This window comes from Sinohyriopsis cumingii, chromosome 2 (genome assembly GCF_028554795.1).
Source record: "Sinohyriopsis cumingii isolate HCF-2022 chromosome 2, ASM2855479v2, whole genome shotgun sequence".
Classification (NCBI taxonomy): domain Eukaryota; kingdom Metazoa; phylum Mollusca; class Bivalvia; order Unionida; family Unionidae; genus Sinohyriopsis; species Sinohyriopsis cumingii.
In genome coordinates, this window is record NC_142962.1 from 88,319,472 (window position 1) to 88,337,563 (window position 18,092).

Sequence of the window (18,092 nt, forward strand, 5' to 3'; positions counted from 1 at the left end):
ATATTTGGTCAGAAAGTAAATGAAAGGTCAAGACGGCTGTTGAAAAGATTGCATCATTAGCATTAAATTCAGTCAGAACAAGTGCTTTACTGAAACTATTATGATGATTCTGGCTCTTACAAAGTAATACATGTACTTATAACATTATGAAACGCTAGTACATAACGAAAAAATACAAACAACAAGATTACTTGAGATTTTCGTACATTCCGTACAGACATCAACTACTGAAGTACGGGTACAGTGAAATGTACCGTAGTAGGTACCAGCGGAAATAAATACCGCATTAAACCGGTATACCAGTAATACTGCATTAAACCGGTATACCAGTAATACCGCATACATCTAAAAGCAACAGTAGTTAATTTACAGGCTTATTATATTAAGGTTCAGTACATCTGCTTGTGTGACATGAAAACTAAAACAGATTTATTGCGGATCAAAAATTATTGAAAATTACAGCGTCTTCCAGTTTGTTCCAGTCATCAATTGTGCCAACCGAAAAATAATTAGTAATTGATCAATTTTCGTTGTATGATATTAAAACACTGGTGCGTCGTGTGTGGTCAACATCGCTATAGTTGTCACTCTTTGCAAGTTCTTATATTTATTCAGAACCGCGCCTTTCTTTTCTCTCTATCGAACAATCAGTCGATTGAGAAAGAAGAAAAGGCAATTTTAGTTTGAACATTCGCTGAGGACAGCATCCTTCAACATTTCGTTGCATGTTATTCAACCTCTGGTATACAATAAATGTAAAAACAACTGATAAACCAATATGTTTATTTTTTATGTGGATGTCGACAAAGCTGGGTCATGAAAATGGAATGCCCCGATCGATTATGCATTGCATGGAACAGACATTTATTTTTTGAGGGGTGAAGAGCAAAGAAACAAAAGCAAAATAAATAAATATTCGATTAAGAAATAAACAGTGCTTGATTATGAGTCAGTAGTAACGAATACATTTTTCGGTGGGGCAACAGCAAAATCTACTTGATTTGAGCACCCAGCAACATTTAAAATTTCAAAGATGGTCGTTATAGTAAGTTGCGGTCTCACGATTACCGGAAGTGTTAAGTAGAGGTCAGTGAAGTAAAAAAATGAAATAATTTATGAATGTAGAGTGGCTCGTAAAGCCTTATTTGCACTGTTTGGTCTGATATGTGAGTTGTATAATGCAGGAAGGACTGGGCTATAAAATTGTATGAACTTCTTCTAATCAGATATTTTATCTGGACTTGAATTTTCGTCTGAAGTAATCTAGCAGTTGGTGCATATTGTTGGTATTATAATGTTGTCAGGAGTTGATATAGACAAAACTTCAAATAAAGTGCACCGGAAACCGATTGGAAACTGAAAATATTCCCAAGAATTTACCGATATGTAATAAATTTCAGATAAATATCACGTGACTTTATATCCAATCACATTGCAGAAACATCGTTAAGTTCATAACAACTGGAATCATCAACCTGTTTAATCATCTGACGTCTGCACTCCAATGCTGTATACCCCCTTCTCTCCATCAGTATCCTTTTGTGGGAAGACTTTGGATTTTTTCACCCTCCCTGTTATGGTGATAATGGTGTTTTTCGTAGTCGCCGTTGTTGCGTGTGTCAGTGAATCTGTCATCTCTACCTTCCTGTATATTGCCCTGAACTGTTTCATAATGATATAGGAAAATCGTATAATTGTGGGTTTAAAACACACATATACATGCAAAGACAAGACTAGCTTTTGACAAATTTGAATTAATTTCACTTGCCTGTATATTGCTTATCTTATGAAGCAGTAACTATTTAACAATTTTCCCTTTCCTGTACTTTTCATGGACTGATTCAATTCTTTGAACCTTAAGAACACTTTAAATCTATTTGTGAATAATTCGACATTTTAATAATGACGGAATCACTGCAAAAGAAATACGTTAGTCCAGGCGGGATGATTTTTAGATGTGTTGCATGCGTCTTCAAATCATGGACTGTTTTCGTGGTTGCGGAGGAAATCAAACGGTTGTTATCACACTTTTCGAAACTAAAAGTACAGATGACCTAATTGTCAACTGACTTATACTCTAAATCAGTGATTCAAGGGATCCTAAGAGTACAAATAGTAGAATGTCCGTGTAGCGAAATGTTTTGGAATTAGGAAGAAGGGTCCTCAGACTAGAAAAGGTTGGGAATTACTGCTCTAACTCAATTGGGATTTATTTTAATTTCTCGCCTTTGTCACTGTAGATTTGTAATGAGCTGCCATTCTCGAAAGTTTTTAAATTTTTAGAAATCTTAAATGCACATTGCAAATCAGTAAATTTTAAATTTACAAATTTTAATCTCTCTCTCTCTCTCTCTCTCTCTCTCTCTCGTACCTGCATGATATATTGACTTACTTTTGGGGCAAATATCAGCAGCAAAGTGACGGTAGCGTACACCTGAATCTGGAGGAACTTTAAAATGTACAGCATGTCTGGACCGGCCGATGCGAGAATCAGCCGACTGAAAAAGAATATATCGACAGAATTTAATGTAGCAGTATCAAAGAAGCACAAATATGTTGTTTGCGCTTTCAGAGACACATACGCGTCGCACACTAATAAATTTATTAACTTAAGAAAGATCTTAGAAATGGAACGGAATAAACAAAGCCAAGCTGATAAGCAAAAATATATATGTAATATAGTGCAAGAAGAAACTCTAGTACATGAAGCTGAGTAAATCACCCGCTACATCTGAGGCAAATTATTTAAATAAAGGTGATTTGAGCGAATGTTTCAGCAGTAATGATGAAGATATTCAACATCATATGAATTAAGCAAATATTTTTGGGTATTAACATAATAATGGAATCTGAACTCACCAATATTCAGAAATGTGGCATAACTACGTAGAAGAGGAGCGACGCAAGCATCAGAAACATTTTTCAGAGGCCATTACTAAAAGCACCGAAGCAAGAACTATTGAGGAAACTTACCAATGCTACAAGAAATTTGATGTTATTGCATACAAACGTACACAGTCTGGTCGTACTCGTGTTATTCTCACTGGTGAGTCATTTGAGTTCTGATGGGCTGATAGTAAAGTCGAATTTATTTTATCCACGTTTGCAGATGAATTTACATCTACGTTTGCAAAATTTGATGTTGATTCCAAAAAGAAAATTGTTTTTTTATTTGAGAAAGCCCGATTTAAAATTTGGAATACAAAGTCGCTTAATGGACTGTGTAAAGTTCTCTATCCGTCTTGCCTCAGTATCTTTGTACCATTTGATGTAAAGGAGGAGAAAAAAAAAAAAAACGGCAAGTGGTATCCATACTTAATCTGTTGAACAAAATGGGAGAAGGTTTTGAAATCCCTTATGTGTCCAGCGATGATGCTTTCCCAATTGAATACACATTTACCTATATAAAAAGTCCAATGGCATTGGGACGCAACAAATGCCAAGGCATATGCCTTGGAAAATATGAACTTTGTATCAGAAGATGTCATTACGCATATTGTAAAACGCATTTGCTGGGGTTACTTACTGACCCCGTTGCTCGACCACGTTTTAAATGAGGCATCAGAGTCAAAACTCATGAAGACCACATGTGAATATTATCACGTGCGACGTCAAAAGGTTGGCATAAACACCCGAGGCTGATGCACAAATAAACAAGTCAAGTACAGAAATAAACAAAACAGATACATAAATAAACGAAATAATAGCTATGATTAAAGCGATTGCGATTTCTGATCCTGGTAGATTACAAAAATTAAAACTAGTTAAGAATATACATTTTAATTTGAGAAGTCTTTCCCCTTATATAAGCGTACCTTTGTACATCAGCACAACAGTATGAAATACAAATACCGAGTCGTATATGAAAAGCTGGCATACTTGAATTATGGGGACCCATCGTTGCACTGGATCAACCCGCTCCACCATCGATTGCTAATCCACCACCGATTGTCAAGATAAATGCAACGGTACAACAACTGAAACAATGTGCACACGAGCGTAACATAAGAATACCATGGTACGCAAGAAAAGCTGACATACTTGCAGTATTAGATTCGTTTGAACATAACCTTCGTCGAATTAAGAATGAACAAAACCACCATCGGGATGTACAAAGCGTATTGCATTTGTTATTTCTACTGAAGCTGATGAGAATGTTCATGAACGAGTACAGCAATCACAAGTATTTGAATTTAAATTTTATACACGCTGTGGTGAACTAGAAAATCATGTAGCAATTATTCCACTAGGTAAACACGCTCGACAGCTGTTAACTCGCTGTTCTTAATGAGCATTTGATTATGCCTCTAAGTCACGACAGTGATGGATTTCAAAGTACTATATCGTGGATTTCAGCTGTGCACGCACAATCCTGAACCATAGTGGTACCAGAACCATCAATGACGAAAGAGATGGAGTCTCGTTACGTTGGGAAAATACACCAAATGCAGGAAAGACGTGCCCTAGTCGAGGTACATATCTCACCATATCAACCGTTTCCTGGATCCAGTTACATGCAACACCATCTTGGGTTCCACCAAGGTCAGTGATAAACATAACTAATTTTGATAACAAATGTTTGGATGGAGCAATTTTACCAGCGTTTTATGCAGCGAGTGATAATCAAGACTAGCCTCGAAAATAACGGCAGCACCAGGGTGAAATCAATTTTGGCAATATAGAATTTTTGTGCAGGTTACTAAGGCAACAATGAATAAATTTGAAACATTTAACCATAGGTATTGCAGTTATTGTATTTACTTGGGATAAAGGCTTTTATCCGTTTGCACTATCCGACACATGGACAAAATGGACGAATTCAGATTGATTTCTTGTTGCTGAGTGACATAAAAGTATCAGAATCGGTATCGCATTACGTACGTTTAAAGAATCTGGCCAGGTTGTTTAACAGACACAGTAAGCACGCACAAAAAACTTTTGATGTTGACGATGCATGCATGTATTTAACACATAACAATTGCTCAGTGACCATGAATGTTAATGTAGAGGGATAAGTGGAAAACCGCAGCGGTCAATATTGCCAGAATCTGGTAACCACATTCTCAAATTTACTTCACTGCAACGAAAGATGAAAGTTCCGTATATCGTCTACGCGGACTTTGAATGGTCATCGTTTCATTGGAAAGCTCTGCTTTCAAGGATGCGTCCAACAACGAGCAACTAACACAAGATGCTGAACAAGACAATGCAGGATTGTTTCAATACAGCATTTTGGTGTTACAGGCAAACAAACTACCAATGTTGTTTCTTGCCAAGGATTCGGTTGAGGTGTTTCTTAAATCGATTGAAGTAACATGGATTCGACAACAGCTCTATTCACCCGCTCACAGGTTCGTGACCATTGTCATATCACTGGCGCGTACAGAGCAGCCGCACACAACTCATGTAATCTGCAATTGAGATCTTACCCAAGCAAAACAAAAACTCCTTTAGTACTTCAAAACTTGCGTGGGTATGATGACCACTTAGTAATGTACGACCTCAAACGTACCATTAGGCGTGATCCACAACAAAATGGAAAATTACATGACATTTCGGCAGGGCCAACTGCAGTTCATTGATTAATTATGAGTAATCAAGAGGCGGAGATCTTTGAAATTTTACTGCAAGTATTGTGGAAATAATACGCCCGTGTTAATGCGAAAAGGTGTGTATCCATACGAATATATGAGTGACTGGGACAAATTTGTTGCAACTCAGTTGCCTCCGAATGAAGCGTTTTATTTATCGCAGTCATGTGAAGTTATTTCCAAATAACGCAAATGAGGTTCTATCCGCGTTCAAATGCAAAAACATGTGTGACTTTTACAATCTTTACCTGCAAATTGACGTGCTGTTGATCGCTAATGTATTTGGGAAATTTTGTGATGCTGCCATGCATGTTAAAATGCTTAATCCAGCACATTACTTTTCATCACCGGGAATGGGTTGGGATGCATTGTTATCAAAAACCTAAATAAAGTTGGAATGGCACACATATATTAACCAACATCTGTTGATTGAGCGATCACTTTCCTGGCGGGATTTCTATGGCGAGTCAGATATACGCGCATGCAAATAACCCAAACTTGGACAGATCTAACCTAGATTTTTCCAACAGTTACATGATGTATCTAAATAATCATAACGTTTATGGCTGGGCAATGACGGAACCGTTACCTGTAGGTGGGTTTCTTTGGACTAATCCTAGATACATTGACATACAAATAGTGATCACGAATACTACTTTACAGTTGATCTGGAATATCCGGAACATTTACGTGATGTGCACAGTGATTATTCGTTAGCGCCAGAAGCTTTGTCGGTGTCTAGTACGTGATTGTCCTATTATCAGAATGCAATCGTTGATAAATCTTAGCGTAAATTTACTGAATGCACCAAACTAGTACGAAGTCTTAGGACGAAAAAAACATATATCATACGTGCGAAGCCTCTAGCTGTATCTGTGATTGGGTCTAAGTGTAGCCGAGATTCATCGAGTGCTTGAATTTTTACAGCAGGTTTGGATGGCACCATATATGTAAATGAATACGGATATGCGCGCAGCGTATATAAAAGAGTTTGAGAAAGATTTCTTTAAACTTATGAACAATGCTCTATTCGAAAAATAAAACATGGAGAATCTTCGGAAACTAATCCGCGTAGTCTGTGATAGTGAACAAGACAGACTTCGAAGGCTCATAGCTGATCTTGCTTTTGAATCGAAAAAGACATTTGATGGTGGACTTTTTGCCATTCACAGTAAAAGAATCGAAACTTAAGTTGACAAAACCAATCTATGCTGGATCGTCAGTGTTGGACTCATGAAAGCTGCTAATGTAGAAATTCTTCTATAACAAGGTCAAACCGTATTACCAGGGTCGGGTCAAGATGTTGTACACCGACACTGACTCGCTGCTGATCTATATCACAAACAATGATGTCCACGTGGATAAAGCTAACCAAGTTTAATAAACGAAATTTGATACAAGCGATTATCCAAAGGAATATCCGTTGTGTAATAACAACAATAAGATGGTTGTTGACAAGTTCAGAGTCGAATATTCTGGTAAACTAACCCAAGAGTATGTGGAACTGCGACCTAAAATGTTTTCAATCGTGGTTGGACCAAAAATCAGGAAGGCCAGAGTTGTTCCACGGGTTGTTGTGCGGGAAGATCACAAACAAGCTGTAAGTAAAATGTCATCAAGACCGATGTGAATAGGCACACACGGAAAGTATGATACGGTATCAGAATAATCGCATGGGTGTCTCCGCTTGATACCAGGAGGTAGGCACAGAAACACGGACGTAATCTATTTGACTCAACGATACACACATGTGCTTAAAGTAATTAGTGACAACTGTAACGTGCTGATGATATTTAGTGGTATTGACGCACATGGTCTTGCAAATATTCATTAGACTTGGTGTGCCGCCGACCACACTTGGGATGAATTTCGTGACATGTTTGCGCGGATTACCTTGGACCCGTATATTTTTCTCACTATTGATTTTACTAGAACTTTCTGTCGCGGGGTAAATATCATTCGGGTCTCCTACTGATTTCCTAGAAGAGGGTGAGAAGCAACGGCATAAAAGCCGCTTGTGAAAATCAGGCATTGATTCGTAATGTTAAAGAAGGCCGCAGACTGTCAAAGACATGTTACAGTTACGATAAACTGCACGATAAGATATCACAACTGGTTTCCAACAAACTTTTGCACCGCTGATTAAACCAGCACAGGGAATTGCTAAACGTACAGAGGAATTCAAACAAGCAACAAGATCAAATGCTAGACGTAAGGCAGTACTAACTGGAACAGAGAAAGAACAGTGTCCAAATCGTAAGATAGCTAAACGCACGAAGGATATAAAAAGCCACAAGAACAATTACAGAAGCTATTACACGCTTGCCACTGTCGATTACGGAAGTCAATGAAGTCGCCAGTAAACTTAGAATTGCCGTTTGCGTACTTGCAAAAGTTACCCGTGTAATAGTATGACGACGATAGAGAGCCAGTTGCCAGGATACCAACTGTACCACCCGAGTACCAGTCCGGTTTAACACTTTAACGAAATAACGAGATAATCTTCGCAAACCTATTATAAAACTGCCATCAAAGACACACGATAAATATATGGATAAGTAATGGCCTCAAATGAAATATAAGGAGTTTACTGAAAACAACAATGAACCAGTGATCAGTAGTCTCATTGTGCAGAAACTCTTAATGTATTTATAGGCAAAGACACTGGAAAAAGTGAAACTTTACAAAGAGAATATCTGAAAATATACGTACCTCAGCCAGTGTTGCAATTACAACCACAACAACTTCCTATAGATCCCAACCTTGAATATGCTATAGAGGAAGATATGCAACATGAAATCGACGAACAACGTGCATAACGGGAACAAAAAAAAAAAAAACCCACAAAAAACCCTGTACATCAAAGACCTGCTGAAAACACACCAAAATAATTAAGATTACAGCAACAAACACAAAAAATATATGCTACAAAAGAAGACAAGAAATGCAACAAACAAAAAAACAATTGGAACAAAAACGTTCAGCAATTGCACCCGCGAAGACGTAATAACCAAAACAAGGAGAAGGTTTGGTGGACTGTGTGACGACCTTGCTGATCAATTGAAAACACTTGTAGGATCTGTTCGAGGGGCAACAACGTATCAGAAGTCATTACTGAGGTCAGCGATTACCAAAAACATCATGGAGTGAAAAAGATATCGTGCGCTGAAGGAAGAACTTGATGAAGATATCGATAATGTCAATGACAAAGTTCGTACACCGATGATGCGCAAATGGTTATTGTCAATACAACCCAGAGAGTTAAGTCGATGATCACAATCTCATCAAGAAAACCTGAATTCAGTGTAACTTTTCTGCAACTGTTGGAAATGGTGATCACACACACTCGAGATTGCAATAGCGATGGTGCAATTTATTACAGTTGGCCTAATATCCGATTACAACCGTCTGGTGCCCTTGACGCAAAAAACACATTTGTGTTTGCATAAGACTGTGGATCAACTTGGGGTATGGTAGAACTTCCTACAGCTTCGTATGATATTAGGTAAATCAATGATGAGGTCCGACTAAGAATGTCGAAGCTGACTGGTAAAGACTCTAATATTTCTACATGTGAAGACGAGCCAACACTCAGCTCCGACAACGCAATTGAATCTCCACAATATTTAGTTAACATTAGACAGTCGTCGTTGAGAACATGTCTTAACTGTCCCGATTATATTTCAGAACATCAACAATTTTTTGCTTGATGAATTTAATGAGACTGATTATCATATCATAGTTACAATTACCTCAACGATGCAGATCAATTTAACATGCAACGCTATCAGTTGTGTTTATAAATCATGTCTGAAATTTAAAAAAACACGCAATATAAACAATTGTGGGGTCACACTGACCCAAGCACAACTCGTTCAGCTTATTATTGACAAACACAATACCACCTTAACGACATTATAATTATCCAAGCTAAAGGTGACACAAATGCAAAAGACCGGTTTAATATTTCCATTCTTTGCATCGATTTCAGCGCAGTTAGGAGCAGAGGCTGAATCGGATGCAAAATCTGCGGTGTTAAGGGCTGCTGAAACTGTATCAGGTTTGATACTGAATAAATGCGACTGTCGGTCGCATAGCGCATTGTGGAACAGGTAATCATATAAAAAAGGAAATGGGCTTCGATTACCAGGAAGAAGTGCCAAAATACATTGGGAAGAGGTCCTCGATTACCCGGTACAACACGCAGAAAGTCACTTCGTTAACCAATTCTTACTCGTTATGGCTGAATCAGTCAAGCATTTTCGTAACGTATTTATGCGAAACGAAGTTGCGTCGACTGTACCACGCACACGTGAAACCGGTATTGTAAACCAGGATTTGACAACAGGACCCGGCACCCATTGGTTTGCATACATGTTGACACCTTGATATTTTGACTCTTATGGATTTTTACCAGCAGATGAAAATGTGAATTGTCCAATAAAGGGCACTAACGTCCATGGTGGAGATGGACGACAACCACTGATTAATTCGACTATACAAGTACAAAATTGGTTGAATGGCCAATATGTGGCTATCTTGTTGTTAAAGCGTTGTGTGCACCTGAGCTTTCACAACACCACATCGTACGTGATTATAATGACTGTAAGTAAAATTATGTGGGGTATAATGGGAATTTTGCGAAATGAAAAACGGCATCTTGATCGCGATCATATAACAGTAATATCACGTATGGACAAGCCGAAAGTGATTTGATAAATTTTACAGTTGCTGTGATGTTTTACCCCAACCCCTTGTATTATACATGTATTTATAAGTCTGTAAGTGGAGCCAGGTAAGCTTTGTTTTTCCAAGTGCCTAAGTTGGCTAATCCTCTTACGTAACCCAGTCTTTGTTTGAGCTCTTGAGTGGAAATCTGGCGGGAATCTTTGTACATGGGAACACGTGACGTAGACAACTTCAAAGAGCCGGAAGCCGACAATGGTAGGCTGGACAGTACATGGGGACACACAGACTGACATTTTTATGATTGACAGTTCGATCAAATGACCAGAGTCCGTCGCCATCCAATCGGGATGCGTTGTAGGTGGGACTTGATTCGAGAAACTGGCATAAGATTTGTACAAGCCTGAAATTCGTCAGTTGGTGTTTAAGAGTCGCAGTGACACACACTCCGTTAGCCATTCGTAAAAATTGGCGGAATTTAGGAAATTCATGAAATAGCTTCGATCAGGTAAGTTTGATGTTACGTTGATTCTGCTTGATACGACTGCTGTTAATTGAAGAGAATTTGTCGTATGTATACATTTTACTTGTATTGAAGTATGAATAGTTAATTATGACCTTAATATTTTGCATTTTTTTCATGACTTTAGCTAGTACTTTTGTTTACGATTGATTACGATGTTGATTCGTTGCATCATTATTCATAATGTTACTATGTACACCTTATTTTGTGAGGCGAAAATGTTCTCTTCTTTCGCTAGTAATATGTGTGCATATTATTTCGTGGATTATTACGTTTACGCCCTTTTGAAAGGACTATTTGTATTTGTGAAGAATTGTATTGCTCGCTAGCCGCTATAAGAATTAATATTGTAATTCTTTGCGTAGTTATATTTTGGTAGACAAGGAATTTGTTTACGTAATGATAGATTTTGCCATTGAGTAACGGATTGCCGTTTATCACCATTTGAATGTGAATACTGTGGATTTGGTACGCTTGTGTAGGAAATATATATAAATATATAGATAGTCATATTACTAATCGTAGTAATATTTTAGTACAATCATGTTTGAAATATTTTGTATGTATATACTGATAGGGCTCAGTATGTAGATATTTGAATCCTTTGTGTGATTGTGTTATGGCGCCATTTTTGTAAGCGGCGGAAGTGTATGGGAATTTCGATGTGTGCGCATGCGCGACCCAAATGTCCCGCCTTAAACTGATGGTTCAGTTCAGTGACGTAGTGTGAGGGAAGATTTTTATAACCCTATGCTAATGCATTATACCTTTCAACAGGAAGCTTTCGGGGGACGAAAGAATTTCAGAGAATTTCGGGGGACGAGAGAAGTTCAGAGAATTTCGGGTGACGGTGAGAGATACCGAGTGAATTTCGGGTGACCTCAAGGAATATCGTCAAGGGTTCCGGATACTAGAAGAGGAACCGGAAGTCAAGATAACGGCAAGGAACAAGGATTATAGAAGAGGAAGCGGAAGTGGAGATCACGAAAGGAGAGAAAGACAAGGGAACGAAGAGATTTAGATGAGTAGCACTCAAGAAGGGAAAAATCTCCTCACACTGTGAACTCAAATGATGATCAAAGGGATCATTGGGTGAAAGAGAGACATTGATTACTTTAAATTCTTTTAAATTTCATTTATTAAATTGTTATTGTTTAAATTTCATCTTTGTATTTCTTTTAATTTAACTGTCGGCATTGCTGACTGGGGGCTCGTAGCCATAAATATATTTAGTCAATAAATAATATAGTGTCCAGAATTAACCTTCTGAATAAGGACCAAGGGAACTTCTCATAATTCGTTAAAGTCTATAAGAAGAACCCCACCCCTAGACCACTACACACCTCTACAGTGGGCGCTTCGTCCGGGATATGAATTAGACATATATATTATTTTGGGACTTAAAGTTATTGGTAGAAGTATTAGTGAACAGTGTGAGATATTTTCCATTCTTTGTATTTGAAATTTTGTGATTTTCTCATCTTGTATTTTTATTGTCATATGTGCAGGCTTTGTAGATCTTCCATTCATAGCAGTACGTGTGAAGCAGATATCGAACAAATATCTTACCTGAACGAAACTAGTTGTTGTCGACAGGTAAGTATTTAAACTGGTATTACAAATATCTGTATACTGTTTGAATTTTGAGACAAGGTATCACTTTACATTAGTATAATGGCTACCGAACGACAAATGATAAAGGAATACCGCGCCATGGGGTCGGAAGATCTTGGATACGAGGGAGATCGCCTGGCAACCTTTATAGAAGAAAGGATCAAGGAATGGAAGGCCGAAAAAGCAGCGGAAAGAGAAGCCCAGAGAGAACTAGCCAAGATAGCAGCGGACCAAGAGTTAGCCAAGATCGCAGCGGATCAAGCCAAGATAGCCGCGGACCGAGAAGCAGCGGACCGAGACGCCCAGAAAGAGCTGGAGCTAGCCAGACTCGCTCACACTCTGGAGATGGAAAAGGTCAGAGTTGAAGTTAGGACCAACGGACGGGACGACGCCAGTACAAGCTCTGGAACAACCGGCCGACCTTTCATCGACCACCGGATAGTCCAGATCAACATGTCACGCTTCAATGATAGGGAGGAGGCTATTGACGATTTTCTCGTCCAGTTTGAGAAACTCGCACGCGCTCATCAGGTCCCTGAACAGCACTGGGCCATTAATGTCTCAGCCTTTTTGCAAGGTGCAGCTCGGGAAGTCTACCACGGCTTAACTGCAGAAGAGGCTGATGACTACACTGCCCTCAAGAAGGCGCTTCTCTGCCATTATCGGCTGACCGCCGAGACTTACCGGAAACTTTTCCGGGACTCGGTGAAAAAGGTGACAGAGACCCACTCTCAATTCCACAACCGTGTTCGAGGTTTATTTGAGAAGTGGATGAAAATGGCCGAAGTCGAACGCACGTACGAAGGGCTACGCGAGGTAATACTCAAGGAACATGTCCTGGGTACTTACCGTCGCGAGTTGACAGTTTTCTTAGCAGAAAGAGAACACCGGACGCTCGAAGAGATCGCTAACATGGCGGAGCGATACGAGCAGGCGCACTCGAAGAGTGGAGGTTCCGGGGTTGCTGACCGACCCCGACCCTCTGAGTCGCGTCGTATGGGGGAGGTTGAGCCGGCTGTCCGTAACCGTCAGGGCGACGGGAAGGTCGGAGGGGCACCTACAGGTAGGGCTGCCGCCTATCGACCTGGACAGGCCTCACCCACGAAACCAGGACTTGCAAGTCGGCGAGGGCCGCCGACATGTTTTAATTGCAAGCGCCTGGGGCATTTTGCCAGGGACTGTCCCAAGGGCAGGCAGACCCAGGTGAATGTCGTAGCTAAGAAGGAATGTGTGCCGGAAGCGAGTCGCAACCCAGCCAACCTTGCGGCCGCAACTGTCAATGGTGAAGGCGCCACCATCTTGTATGACACTGGGTGCAGCGTCCCCGCGCTTGTCGACCAGAAATATGTCAAGCCGGAGGACTATACAGGGGAGGTAATAGAAGTTCAGTACGCGAACTGCGCGCGTGACTCATTACCAGTAGCTGTCATTGACCTCGATTCACCATACGTGAAGGGGAAAATTGAAGCTGCTTGCTTGGAGGGGCTATCACATGACGTCATATTGGGTTGCCGTTATGTGTTACCCCAGCCGAACCCCGAAACCTGCACACCTATGCCAGTGAGTGCTGTTGAAACCAGGGCCATGAGTCGACAGCCGAAACAAAAGCCAATCCAAGTTACATCGACACCGGTTAGTAATGTTATTCCAGCGGAGTTAAGGAAGCTGCAACAGGAGGACGCAACTCTGGCGCAGTTGCACAAACACGCAGAAGCGGGAACAGAAAGGGAAACTCCGAACGGCGCGGTGAAGTTTGTCTACAAGAAGGGAATCTTGTATCGCCACGCCAGGAAACACAACGAACACTTCAAGCAAGTCGTTGTGCCAAAGGAAAAGCGTTGCGAAGTACTGAAACTTGCACACGAGAGTCTCATGGGTGGACACATGGGAATTGCTAAGACGCGTGACCGTCTTGTAAAAGAGTTTTACTGGCCAGGGGTCCAGGGAGACGTAAAACGGTTCTGTCTCTCCTGTGACAAATGCCAGAGAATGGCACCGAAAACGGATCAGCGACCCATCCCTTTGGGGAGTACGCCCCTTATCGATGAACCATTTAGACGTGTTGCCATGGATTTAATCGGACCGATAAAACCCGCGTCTGCGCACGGAAATCGATATATTTTAACGGTTGTCGATTATGCTACACGCTATCCGGAGGCCGTTGCGTTGCGTAACATTGACACGGAAACCGTCGCGGAAGCTCTGTTTGCGATCTGGTCAAGAGTCGGAGTGCCCGACGAGATCTTGACCGATCAAGGAACACAATTTATGAGTCGTGTGATGGCGGAGGTGAATCGTCTCATGTCGATTAAACACCTCACGACTACACCGTATCACCCCCAATGTAACGGATTGGTCGAACGGTTTAATGGGACCTTGAAAAACACGCTCAAGAAATTGTGCGAAGGCCGCCCCAAGGATTGGGACCGGTATATTCCGGCCATGCTTTTTGCATACCGGGAAGTACCGCAAGCGAGTTTGGGGTTCTCTCCCTTTGAACTCTTGTACGGGAGAACCGTACGCGGCCCAATCGCCGTACTGAGACAGCTGTGGACAGACGACCACGCTGTAGAGGAAGTACGCACTACCTACCAGTACGTCGCGGACTTGCGCAACAAACTGGAAGAGGTTTGTTCTCTCGCGCAAGAAAATCTCAAACGAGCTAAGGCGCAACAGGCGAAAAATTACAATAAGCGCGCAAAACCACGTCAGGTTGAGGTGGGGGACAAAGTGTTGTTGTTGTTGCCCCAGGAACACAACAAGTTGCAAGTTTCCTGGAGGGGTCCATACGTCGTCACCAAGAAGGTCGGAGGTCAAACCTACCGGATACAGCTACCGACGAAAGAGAAATTGTACCATGCCAATTTGCTCAAGAGGTACCGGGAAAGGGAGACCGCCAGCGATTTTGTTGTCGCAGCGATAGTCACCGAGGATATCGAAGGCGATACGGAAGGTGCTAACACTGTCCCGAGCTGTCCATTAACGAGGGCCGAGACTCCGTCGGACGTGGAGTGTGACCCCATGTTAACTGAAGGGCAGCGGAACGAGATAGAGACCTTGCTGGCCGGATATTCCGACGTGCTAACAGAGAAACCCGGGAGGACGACGCTTGTCGAGTTCGGGTTAAAGATGGTGGACGACCGACCAGTTCAGCGTAAACCCTACCCCTTGCCCCACGCGAAACGACAAGTTGTAAGGGAAGAAATCGAGCAGATGATTGCTCTGGGAGTAATCGAACCTGCCGACTCTCCGTACAGCTCACCAGTAGTCTTAGTGCAGAAGAAGGACGGCACCCATCGGTTCTGCGTCGACTACCGGAAGCTGAATCAGGTGACAGAATTTCAAGTTGAAATGCTACCTGACCCCGAACATATCTTCGCTTCGGTCTCGAAAGCGAAATATTTTTCCAAACTGGATTTGTCCAAGGGGTATTGGCAAATTCCGGTAAGGAAAGAAGACCGACCGAAGCTTGCTTTTGCTACTCCCGACGGGACATACCAATGGTTGGTGATGCCGTTCGGGGTACAAAACGCGCCCAGCGTCTTTACCAGAATGATGCGGAAGTTGTTGGAGCCCTTGCGCGATAGGGGTGTCCACAACTTCATGGATGACCTCTTGTTAGCTACAGAGACATGGGGTGAACACCTCGCTCTGTTAGCTGACGTTTTGGAGCGGCTACGTCAGGAGGGCTTGACAGCCCGCCCTTCCAAATGTCACCTTGGTTTCAGGACATTAGACTATTTAGGACATACCCTGAGCCAAGGCACGCTGTCTCCAGAGAAGTCGAAGGTGGAGCAGTTGAGAAACGCCGCACGCCCCACCACGAAAACGGAAGTGAGGTCATTCCTGGGACTGGCCGGATATTACCGGAGGTATGTCGCTAATTTCAGCGCGATTGCGGGCCCGTTGTCTGACCTAACCAAGAAACGGACCCCGAGTAAGTTCGTTTGGACAGATGCGTGTGAGCACGCATTCCAAACGCTAAAGGATAGACTTACATCCGACGCAGTTGTTCGTCTACCGGACTTGGATAAAGAATTCGTTCTGCGCACCGATGCATGCGACACGGGACTGGGAGCAGTACTGCTCCAGGAGCATGACAAGACGCTTTTTCCTGTCGCATACGGCAGCCGGAAGTTGTCTGCTGCCGAGAAGAATTACTCAGTATCGGAGAGGGAATGTCTTGGAATCGTGTTCGGCATATCACGGTTCGAGCGATACCTATATGGACGTAAGTTCATATTGGAGACCGACCACCAACCACTCGCCTATCTGGCGCAGGCAAAGTTGTCCAATGGTCGATTGATGCGATGGTCGCTGTTTTTACAGCAGTACCAGATCCAGATCAGATACGTGAAAGGATCTGAAAACGTAGGCGCAGATTTCATGAGTAGAAGCGCCGAAATGATATAGATCATTTGTTATATTTTCGCGTTCATACTCAGTTTAGCATTTAGTTCATTTTGCTGATTTTGTTCTTTATATCGTGTAACACTTTTGCTTTTTTAGTTTGAGTGAATAAAATCCTGATTTTATTCTCAAGCGTGGGGGGATGTGATGTTTTACCCCAACCCCTTGTATTATACATGTATTTATAAGTCTGTAAGTGGAGCCAGGTAAGCTTTGTTTTTCCAAGTGCCTAAGTTGGCTAATCCTCTTACGTAACCCAGTCTTTGTTTGAGCTCTTGAGTGGAAATCTGGCGGGAATCTTTGTACATGGGAACACGTGACGTAGACAACTTCAAAGAGCCGGAAGCCGACAATGGTAGGCTGGACAGTACATGGGGACACACAGACTGACATTTTTATGATTGACAGTTCGATCAAATGACCAGAGTCCGTCGCCATCCAATCGGGATGCGTTGTAGGTGGGACTTGATTCGAGAAACTGGCATAAGATTTGTACAAGCCTGAAATTCGTCAGTTGGTGTTTAAGAGTCGCAGTGACACACACTCCGTTAGCCATTCGTAAAAATTGGCGGAATTTAGGAAATTCATGAAATAGCTTCGATCAGGTAAGTTTGATGTTACGTTGATTCTGCTTGATACGACTGCTGTTAATTGAAGAGAATTTGTCGTATGTATACATTTTACTTGTATTGAAGTATGAATAGTTAATTATGACCTTAATATTTTGCATTTTTTTCATGACTTTAGCTAGTACTTTTGTTTACGATTGATTACGATGTTGATTCGTTGCATCATTATTCATAATGTTACTATGTACACCTTATTTTGTGAGGCGAAAATGTTCTCTTCTTTCGCTAGTAATATGTGTGCATATTATTTCGTGGATTATTACGTTTACGCCCTTTTGAAAGGACTATTTGTATTTGTGAAGAATTGTATTGCTCGCTAGCCGCTATAAGAATTAATATTGTAATTCTTTGCGTAGTTATATTTTGGTAGACAAGGAATTTGTTTACGTAATGATAGATTTTGCCATTGAGTAACGGATTGCCGTTTATCACCATTTGAATGTGAATACTGTGGATTTGGTACGCTTGTGTAGGAAATATATATAAATATATAGATAGTCATATTACTAATCGTAGTAATATTTTAGTACAATCATATTTGAAATATTTTGTATGTATATACTGATAGGGCTCAGTATGTAGATATTTGAATCCTTTGTGTGATTGTGTTATGGCGCCATTTTTGTAAGCGGCGGAAGT

The 18,092-nt window shown here is 41.3% G+C and overlaps 1 protein-coding gene across 1 annotated transcript in view; it reads right to left on the reverse strand.

Moving 5' to 3' along the window:
* Positions 1–769: 769 nt before the first annotated feature.
* LOC149805336 (putative G protein-coupled receptor CG31760) overlaps positions 770–18,092 on the reverse strand; it is an 80,852-nt gene continuing 63,529 nt past the window's right edge. Inside the window, exons 12-13 of the mRNA XM_089934086.1 lie at positions 2,393–2,498; positions 770–1,662 (exon numbers count right to left, since the gene is read on the reverse strand). Coding sequence (XP_089790212.1) covers positions 1,480–1,662; positions 2,393–2,498 — 289 coding nt within the window. The 3' untranslated portion in view covers positions 770–1,479. The remainder of the gene's footprint in view (positions 1,663–2,392; positions 2,499–18,092) is intronic.